The 10,593-nt window shown below is 41.3% G+C and overlaps 1 protein-coding gene across 1 annotated transcript; it reads left to right on the top strand.

The window, feature by feature from the left end:
• The first annotated feature begins 315 nt into the window (after positions 1–315).
• On the top strand, positions 316–10,389 carry LOC139468431 (thioredoxin domain-containing protein 15-like). Its single transcript, XM_071250391.1, has 4 exons — positions 316–379; positions 5,430–6,132; positions 6,687–6,817; positions 8,195–10,389. Exons 1-4 carry the CDS (start codon positions 316–318, stop codon positions 8,404–8,406), a joined length of 1,110 nt encoding a protein of 369 aa, XP_071106492.1. The 3' UTR covers positions 8,407–10,389.
• The last annotated feature ends 204 nt before the right edge of the window (positions 10,390–10,593 follow it).

The following is a 10,593-nucleotide window of genomic DNA, read 5'->3' as shown; positions in this document are numbered from 1 at the left end:
TAATTTTGCATACACTGCTTTTCGATTAAAGAAAATCACATTTCAAATTTTTAGAACCGGATTCGTTTAAAAAAAGGTCTAGACTGTGAAAATATCAAACAAAATAGGTATCTCATCATAACTATTTGAATGAATACGTATTCATTCCAAGAAGTCCGAGTTTGCTGAACTATGGGAAATATATGTGAAATCACTAAAACGTCGAGATGTAAATCATGAAATCAAAACAGGGAATTGAAAGTGTAGTTTCATCTAGAGAAGAGCCCTTGAGAATAAGTCGTTTTGAAAGTAGTATGTTACGACAATATATTCAAAATGGCGGCGCCCATGTTGTTGTCTGCTGTCATGTCGAGAAAATACTTCTGTGGAGTTATTTTAGGTTAGATTTCCAAATAGATCATTTCTGACAAAGGCAGTGTGATTGTGAAAGGATGTGATTAATGACACTTAAACACACACACTTGTATTGCTATATTTGATTAGATATGTCACGTAAATGTTCCCCAGTTACCTTATTTCGTGATGTAGATAAACTGGAATACTCCGAATAGTCATTGTCATAAATAAGTGAATCAACAATATTTAATAAGTACGAGGTTCGCCAATAGTTAGTGTAATGTTGGTTAAGGCACCCATCCACCACACTTTTATAATGGGTGCTAACAGTAGCATGTGGCAGTCAATAATTAATTGATAGTAGATACACTGTGCTGGTGATGTTATGTTATTTGTGAGCTAGATCTAAACATGGTAAAGACAAGTCGGTATAACCTACCTAATGCTACGTAATTAAAATCTATGGGTACCCCCTACTCCGCAAACACCTGCCCCAAAAATTGAAAAGAACCATAACCCCTGCCTAGAAGTATTATAAAGTCATGTATGTTCGCTTGGGTTGCCATTATTTTTAAGCCAGGGTTACCAGTGAAAATCTTTCCAATCATGAACGGCAAGCTTCACTAGATCACTATCATGGTCAGGCCGTTTTTATATATTTTTAAGTTTTGTTTTTTATTGTGAAAAAATCCAGGTCGATAGGATCGAAGAATATGAAAGACACAGATTCTAGGTTCCAAAAGTTATTTGAATATGTTTTCATGTAAGCAGTGTAATATAGGCCTACTGTGTTCTATACATGTTTTTTCCTCATATTTTGTGTTAAGGGGCTTACATTTATCTTCCACTATGTTCATTACCCTATCATGTTTAAAAAAATCCGTAAACAATTACAGAAAGCCTTGCCTTTAGTATCGGTGGATTTGGGCTGTAAATATGAGCAGTATAGATGCATCAAGATACTTGTGATGCAACTTGCAATTATTGTGAGGCCATGAAGCATATTTAATGATATGAACATGAACAGCAAAATGCTATTTGCTAACACATCCAAAATTTCACTTCTAGAGTCATTGTTAACACAAGCGTACTGACTACTGTATTGGACCTCATTCTTTTTTTATGAGACTATGGGGACCTAAAGGATCGGCTGGTCACACTCCATACTTGGTTGATTGCGTGTCATCGTACCCTCATGTTCAGTGCACACAATATTAATCACTGGATAGTCTGGTCCAGACTCAATCATTTACAGGCTGTGTGATATAGCTAGAATAATGCAAGTGTAGCATTAAATTAACATAAATAACAAACAACAGTTTGATAATAGAATACAGATTCTCATTTCATACTGTATTACAACCTAAATTAGTAATCATGCGGATAGTGATACTATCAAATATAGCTTATATCATATTGCTACGAAGAGTGTAAGGTTCCTTTAGTGTAATAATAATAAATAAATTACTCAATATAATTATGGACTTATCTATACCTGGAGGCTGATATTCAGCCCTAAATATGCACCAAATGTCAATAAACATTCCCAAATTGGAATTAAGTTTTTCCAAATTCATGCTGTTATGTTTATAATGTTTATAACTATTTGGCTTTGTAAGATGACTTGTATTTCACTGGTAACAGAACCAATATGAAGGAAAAGTCTTTTATGCTTAGTCTAACAATAATGCATTGAATGCAGTGTTAAAATACAATGAATTTAGGAAATTAAGAACTTGAACAAAAAAAACAAAATTCCAAATTATGCCTGCCAAGGGCACTTAGTTTGGAATCCTAGATAAATTCTTGCATTAATGATTGATTCATGTTGAATACTGTTTTTATAACATGCCCAGACATTTCATGCCCTGAGATCAATGGTAACCAATCAGTGTTCAGAAATGCATATAGATGCAGTTATATCACAGGCTACACTAGCTTAATCCTAAGATACATACCTCAACACAAATATTAATTTTTAAACTTATCCTATCTCACACTGTGCATTTCTTCCTTCTTCAATCCTTGTGTGGAAACATCCTATCACCATAGCCACCACCTTAAATGGGTCATGCACCACTGCAATCCCATGTGACCTGATCACCTGACATTCTCTACATCCTCATTCTCTTTTCTAATCACCTGTTGGATAGGACATACTTGAACAGAATATATTTTGTGTTGTTGTTTTTAGTCTCTCTCAATAACAACCACTGAAGAAATAATTACGACTAGAGTAAATGGAATCGGCATGCTCACTTTGTACGGACTGCAAGCCCCTTTTTTTTCACTTGACCCACACAATGTGTGTTGCGATTGTCGGGGCACATGTTCTATTAATAAATGCTGACAAATATGTTGCCAACTTTCCAAGACAGATTTTAAGACCCGCTAGCATTCAGTAGATCAACCCTCCACGGATTCGTTGAAGGATCCTGAGTACGGATCACAGTCAGCCGAGAAACTGAAGCGAATAGTTCTCTCCAACATGTCCAATGTGGTCGTACCTCCCTCCTATTCTCACAAGACCAAGTCATAAACCATCCCCAACAAAGTGGCAACTGCATCCAGAGATCTGTCAATGGATTTGCCAACTTCTTCGAATTCCAGTCCTCGACCTTCGCAACACATTTCATCGCACAGTTGCCAAAGGTCATCTCCCCCATACCGAGCCAACAGGCATGGGATCTCAATGCAAGGGTGATTTCATGGGAAGGTTCCAACACCTATTCATATCCTCCGTTAATGAGTCTTCTACATCAGGTTCTGCAGAAGGTAGTGGACACCAAACACCTTCAAATGATTTTGGGTGCACCCTTTTGGCCAGTGAAAAGTTGGTTCACCATCATCCTAAATGTTGCTGATCGAAAGCACCATCAACTACCCCTGTGCCAAGACTTTCTACTCCAGCCACACTCGAGCCAGCTACATCTATATCACCGGACATGCTTCATGTTCGTTTCTTGCGCATCTCCAGAAATCTCTCATGGTTCAGTGATGTTCCCGGAGAGAGGCTCGGCCTGTCACGACAGCGCATCACAGTTCCACTAAGGCTCTGTACAATCAAGGAAGGTTTTTTTAGGGTTATAGCACAGCTTGGGACATTAAACGCTGACTATTGCATCACTTCAACAAATAGCTGAGTGCCTTTTGCACACTACATGACAACTGAAGGGTTCAACTTGAACTACTTATTTGGCTGATATCAATTCAGTAATTGCCACAACCTCTGGCTCCAAGCTTTCCACAGTTGCTCAGCTATGGGCATTCAGTCTTCTCAGTTTAGGCCACCTGCATGGGATCTCAACATCATCCTCTGTCATCTGTCTTCTGAGGAGTATGAACCTTTGGAGGAAAACACTTTGAACATGTGATGTTCAAAACGATCTTCCTGCTTGCACTGACTACAGCAGCTCACATCAGTGAGATCCATGCCTTAGACAGTTTGAAAGACAACACCATGGAAAGCCTTTTGGAATTATGTTGGAATTTTATTGCAAATAAAAAACAACTCCCTGGGCAACCAGACCGACTGTTTACCATCCTGCCACTTTTCTCGATATTGGGACCTGAGGATATTAAAGGTCTCTCTCTATTTTCAGTGTGAGTCTTGAGTGTCTATCTAAAGGCATCTGAAGCCTTGCGATGCTCACACAAGTGTTAATTCATCCCGTTATCGACGGCTGCAACTTCAGAAGTATCTCAGACCACAGTTTTCTTTTGGTTGCGATCTGTTACGAGCCTACAACTTTGCGGGATTACCACCTCCAGTAGCTTCAAACCCACATGAGACAAGGGCAGTTGCATCAACCATGGTGTTACACTGCCACTGCACTTTATCGGCCATCATCAAGGGATGTTTCTGGAGATCGGACACAGTGTTTGCTCCCAACTACCTTTGAGACATCTTGGTCGCTGATGTCCAGGGACTTCATCAGTCACTCATCATCACCTCGTGTTGTCCTAGCAACTGACAGCAGCCCGTTCTAGTGCTGATGAAGGTGCCAGCATGATACAGTCCCGCCTCTTTTATCCTGTACATACAGCAATAAATACTTCACAGTATTTTATTGTTTATTATTCTTCCATCGAGCTCCCAGGCAAGTTCCCAGAGGGAGGGTATATATACTTGTCAGTAGAGACTTATGTGTATGTAATTGAAAGCCATCCGGTGTGCACATTTGCTTAATTTGTGTCCCGATCTTCTGTCTGATCACCTCTGTCTTTGTGCACATGATGTACCCATATGGTTATTGTCGATCGTTTCCTCATCTTGTTCTTAGCGTACTCATTCACTTCAGGTGTGGTTGATAGTTTTGGCGAAGCATCAAAAGAGATGCCAAGCTGGTCCACCTTACGTTCACTTGATCATATGTTTGAGGTCTTTCTTGTAGAACGTACTGGCCAGGGAAATAGTGTTTGTAAAAGAACACTGACTTTTATATGTGGTGAGGTTAAAGTGGTGGCTGAATAGAGTTTGCCTAGTTCAAAGTACGCGGTCTTTCATAAGATTGACGGTATTGTGACAAACAACAGAACCCATACACCAGTTCCTTATTCATCACTAAGTTTTGTGACAATCATTGGATTTAAGAGTAGTTTAGAACCAGATTCCTTGTGTACGTCTCACAGTTGAGGTCTTAATACAGGCTAGGGTATCTGCACCCACCATCCAACCGTGGGATAAATGCATAGAGAGAGATAGAATAAGTCTTAAAATTAGAAAATTTGACAATATATTGTATATGTTTATGCTTATCATATCCCACACGCTAAACACCCACTCAACCATCCCCACGTCACAGTTACACCAGACTGTATGTTCTTGAAAGAGGGTGAGGGTGCAGGGAATGTCAGGTGATCAGGTCGCACAGGGTCGTATGGCACGGGATTGCAGTGGTGCATGACGCATTGTTTAAGGTGGTGACTGGGAATGTGTGGGATGTGGGAGGTGTTTTTTGAAGCTGGGAACTTTGTTCTATGATGCTTCCACACCAAGAAAAGAAAATGCATTGTGTGAGACAGGATAAATATGTACACATACAATTCATTGTAACATTTTCAGTTTCACACTTGTCTATTTTTCGTTGCAGTCTTATTGTGTTTGAACGCAGTGAAATCACAAACAGAAGAATTAACAGACAGTACAAACACTGACAAAAAAGACAGTGAAGATCTCTCTGGTAAAGGAGAAGTCAAACTGGAAAGTGTATTTGAATCAGTAGTTAAAAAACCCCAAGACATACAGGATAGTACAGGCACTAATGATAATAGCCAATCAGAAACAAAGACACAAACTGATCAACCAATCGATGAAGAGGATTCAAGTGAAGATGGAGAAAGTAAGCTTTTCTCTTTAACTAGTGTAATCAAAACACTTCTTAACCCAGTCATCGGGGAGTTCCAGGTGGGGAGTGAGGAGGAGACAGAGAAGGAACCTCTGCCTGAGGTTGTGGAAACAGTCACTCCGAACGTCACGGTGGAAGCTACCAATGTGACTGCCAGTGATAACAGCTCAGCAAAGAATGAAACGGACGGCAGTAAAAAGTACAAGTTCCAGTGTATTGGGAGGAATGTAACGGAGAACACCACACTGGAAGTGAGACTTGTCAACAGTTCCACGTTACTGGAGGTGCTAAGTTTTGACAAAAATCGGACGACTGGTGACTGTGTTCTTGTCATGTTTTATGCCCCCTGGTGTCAGTTTTGTGCAAAGACAGCACCGCACTACAACGCACTGGCAAGAGCCTATCCTCAACTGGAGGTCCTAGCAGTGGATGCTGTCCACTTCAGCAAGTAGGTCATGGTGTAAAATTTGTTAAAGATGCTAATGTTTGTAATGCTGAAGCTATATGTGGTAAACTTTACTTCAACATGTTTTTTTGAGACTTCAATTAATACTTTACAGTAAGGATGGTAAGTGCAGCTGTGTACGTGATGTTTTAGCACTATTCAGATATTCCCTCATGGGGATTCTGGCTAAGAATAAACCCCAGCAGCCTGGTCAGAAAATGACTTGCTTGATTGGGTGTCATCGAACTTCGCTTATAATATCAATCACTGGTCTGTTCGGTCCAGACTCAAATATTTACCATCCACCGTCATATAGATGGAATATTGTTGAGTAGCATGCTAAACAACAAATAAAATGCTATAGCAGCATGCATCAAGGACCTAATACCCCCTATAATGTAGTACACCACACACAATATTCTTGCTATAGCAGCATGCATCAAGGACCCAATACCCCCTATAATGTAGTACACCACACACAATATTCTTGCTCAATGTTTAAGTTGTGTTTTTTTATTGTTGATATTGTGTGATAATTGCTATAACTTCCTCTGCAGCCTGAACGCCAGGTTTGGTACAGTAGCAGTGCCGAATGTGATGCTGTTCCACCAGTCGCGATCAGCTGTCCGATTCAACCACACAGAGAGAGTGTTCCATTCATTCATCCAGTTCATTAAAAATGTCACAGGTATGTTCTTTTATAAATCATGCTTACCTGTCAAAAGCTTATATATTTTTTTACATAATTAGTATTGAGGTCTAATAGCCATGATAACATGAATATTAAGCTTATAATTTTCAAAACCGCCTCCGTGGTCTAATGGTAGAGCGTCCGCCCGGAGAGAGGAAGGTCTCGGGTTCAATTTCCGGCCGTGTCATACCTAAAGACGTTAATAGATGGTACTTGTTGTTACCCTGTCTGGTGCTCAGCATTAAGGGTCTAAAACAAGGATTGGTCAGCTCGGAGTCAGTATACTGTGTCTGAATGGGGTATTCATGTTAAACTGCGGCAGGGTATCTCAGTGGGTTAGCACTATAAATCGGCATCAGTCCGGACTAGTACAAGCAGCCACACACACACACATGTGCATGCACATCGCTATATAAGTGCAATAATCTTGGACCCGACGTTAAACCCCATCTCACCTCACCTCACCTCACCTATAATTTTCAATGTTTTATCGTCCTAATGTATCTTATCTGAAACACCTAGGCCATGTCCCTCAAAGCGATTATAGCTCTACAGTCATAAGTGTACATTAAGATAGTCTTAACAGTCAAACTCTGTGGATCAAGGCCCTTGTTGCTTAGGGTCAGCGACTCATTATGTGTTGGTGCACAGCAGGAAACACTCTTTATCAAAGCATGGAATACAACGCTTGTTTTAGGAAAATCACAGTGTATTCCAATCCTATTTTGATGTGACACTTCTCACACTGTGCCAAGTTATGTCCCTTAGCTGAACCAGGATTCGATGGTTGTTGGTTCGAATCCCAGATTATTGGTAATGATGTTTGATCTGTCAGAGTCATGGGTTGCACCCTGGAACCAGCCTCAGCCTGCACATGTTTGGGCTTTTCTCCCACTTTTAGCTTACATGCTGTGATATGATTGAAATACTGCTGGAACCACCACTAGTTACATCCCTTGATGTTCTGTCACTACCTTCTCCCTGTCACCACAAGTTAACTGGGAACAAGTATGTGTGATACATTGCACCCGATAGATCTTTTGCCTAAATAAAAGCGATCTTGATCTCTCCGTTCTGTAAGTGAACACCTGCTTCAAGTTCCCGAAACCCGCTTGAAGAATTTGGGCCATAGATCTTTCAAATACTTAGGAGCAATGTTCCAACAGAACTTAACCTCCCACCATCACTCCCCATCATTTCAGGCACATTTAAGAACATTTTCAAACAACACTATCTGGTCTTAGTCGGACACCCTGCTCCAATCCTCTACTTTTTCATTGATGTAGCATAGCCTGCTACAACGTATGTAGTGCCATGAGCATGAACTTGGTTATGGAACCTGGTGCATTTACATGGATTTATTATTATTATTAGGCCTGGAGCCCAACACGACTGTGAATGTGACAGAGGGGGACTTCCAGGGCCCTCTACCAAGTGTCCCCACAGAGGACCCCGACTATCTGCTGTGGATGGCGTGGGTGTTTGTCCTCATCTGCAGCAGCTACATCTTCGTCAACAGTCAGTACGGCCAACAGTCCATCAACAGAGTGCGAGTGCTGTGGCAGGAACATCAGCACATAGAGTGATGGCTGCCGCAGAGCGGGGTACATCAGGGTTGGATGAGAGTGACAGCCTCTAGGGCATGTACATCAGTTGAATGAGTGTCAAAGTAACAAGTCTGTGTACAGGGGTTGAATGAGTGTGACAGCCTCCATGGTTGGTGCACATCGGCTGAATGAGAGTGACGGCCTCTAGGGGCATGTACATCGGTTGAATGAGAGTGACAGCCTCCATGGTTGGTGCACATCGGTTGAATGAGAGTGATAGCCTCCATGGGCATGTACATCGGTTGAATGAGAGTGACAGCCTCCATGGGCATGTACATCGGTTGAATGAGAGTGACGGCCTCTAGGGCGTGTACATCGGTTGAATGAGTGTGACAGCCTCCATGGTTGGTGCACATCGGTTGAATGAGAGTGACAGCCTCCATGGGCATGTACATCGGTTGAATGAGAGTGACGGCCTCTAGGGCGTGTACATCGGTTGAATGAGTGTGACAGCCTCCATGGGCGTGTACATTGGTTGAATGTGTGTGACAGCCTCCATGGGCATGTACATCGGTTGAATGAGAGTGACAGCCTCCATTGGCATGTACATCGGTTGAACGAGAGTGATTACTCACGTGTACATTGGGGTTGAAAGAGAGGGGCTTCATGCTTCAATGTTGAAAGAGTGACGACTTCCATGACTATGGTCAAATGCCGGCCTAGTTGGACGTATGTGAGGATCATCACTCCAGTTTGTATGTGACATCAATGTGGTGAATATGTCAACCTTATTGAAGTGGTTGAACGAGTGTGAGCGTCATCATCAGTCCATACAATACCATTTTACTTCTGACACCCAGATGGAATGTTCTTGGAATCAAAGCCAAATGTTATAGCTCACCTATATAGCTTATAGCATACTTGAGGAATGGCTCATCTATCTGTCAAATCTGTTTTCTTAAGAACCATTTACTAACTGATAAACAGCTTCATGATTTTAAGTCACTAAACATCGGTATCTGGAGTTATTATATTTATATTTTTAAGTTGGCCAGTGGGCAATATTTAATTAAGATTTTATTTAGCTGATTTAACATTGTTTTCTTTTGTTTGTTTTTCTTGTTATGAACATAATGATTAATGATGATGTAAATAATTCCTTGAACACAGGGTACATTGTGAATTGTGTCCTTTGTAAAGTACTTTCACTGCCAGCTGTACCTCCAATGATTGAAAGCCAGACACTGATATGTCCCAGATCCACAATACAATTGGTTGGTGCTACTAGATGGACAGGGGTGAGGAATGGGGCAGGTCCCTGTATGGCTGATCTGATTGGTCAGATAAAGGTAGTGTACATAATGTGTCACCTTTTCCACCCCTGGATCATGTTGAATGGATTCTTCCTATTTGCTTCTAATCAGTACAGTGGTAGGGGTACACATCAGTATAGCATGTTAGGCAGCAATGATAGCTTTTTGTTAGGATGGACCTTAGTTTCGTTTTTTGAGTCTGTGTGCTTGTTGTGATTTTTTTGTCAAGAGCTGTGCCCCTTTCCGCAAAACGATCTCAACGCTACAACAATTGTAAGCCAATGTTAATGTATAGGACTTAACGATCACCTTAGCGTTACTATCACTTTGGGGAACTGGGCCCTCCTTGGTAAATCCTGACAACATATTTTTATTTTCCTTCCTGAATCCCGACCTATCTTGCATATAGCTCATGAAATGGTGTAGAACCATGAAAGAATGGCCTTATGTTATACTGCCTCCATAGTGTAGTAGATAGAGTGTCAGCCTGGGGGCAGAAGGTCCTAAGAAGGGGTTCGTTCTAGTCACCTCATACCAAAAGACATTAAAAGAAGGTGCTTGTTAGTCTGCCTGTGCTTGGCATTAAGAGGCTCAAACAAGGATTGGGCATCTCGGCGTCAGTATACTGTGAATCAGTGGGGTATTCATGTTAAACTGTGGCATGGTATCTCAGTGGGCTAGCACTATAAAGCTGGCATTAAGTATTGGAGCATGCCCTGGGGAGAGGGAAAAACCAAAGGGGCAAAGCCCCCGCGGTTTTTCCCGACCCCCGGGGCATGCTCTGTCTACCAAAACCAAAGGAAAGTGTTTTTCCATGCTTATAAACCGAAAAAAGAACAACATTTATCAACATTTTTATGTTTCGAACATACTTTCCATGAACCTTAGGAAACGCGTGTAAAATAGCTGTTGC

This window comes from Haliotis cracherodii, unplaced genomic scaffold (genome assembly GCF_022045235.1).
Source record: "Haliotis cracherodii isolate W230 unplaced genomic scaffold, xgHalCrac1.p SCAF_2, whole genome shotgun sequence".
Classification (NCBI taxonomy): Eukaryota; Metazoa; Mollusca; class Gastropoda; order Lepetellida; family Haliotidae; genus Haliotis; species Haliotis cracherodii.
This window is presented reverse-complemented; position numbering and strand designations above follow the sequence as displayed.

Excerpts from the sequence above, each read along its gene's own strand:
- LOC139468431 (XM_071250391.1), top strand. The coding sequence starts at position 316 with ATGGCGGCGCCCATGTTGTTGTCTGCTGTCATGTCGAGAAAATACTTC. Across the intron at positions 6,133-6,686 it reads GATGCTGTCCACTTCAGCAA|CCTGAACGCCAGGTTTGGTA; the intron begins GTAGGTCATGGT and ends CTTCCTCTGCAG. Across the intron at positions 6,818-8,194 it reads GTTCATTAAAAATGTCACAG|GCCTGGAGCCCAACACGACT; the intron begins GTATGTTCTTTT and ends TATTATTATTAG.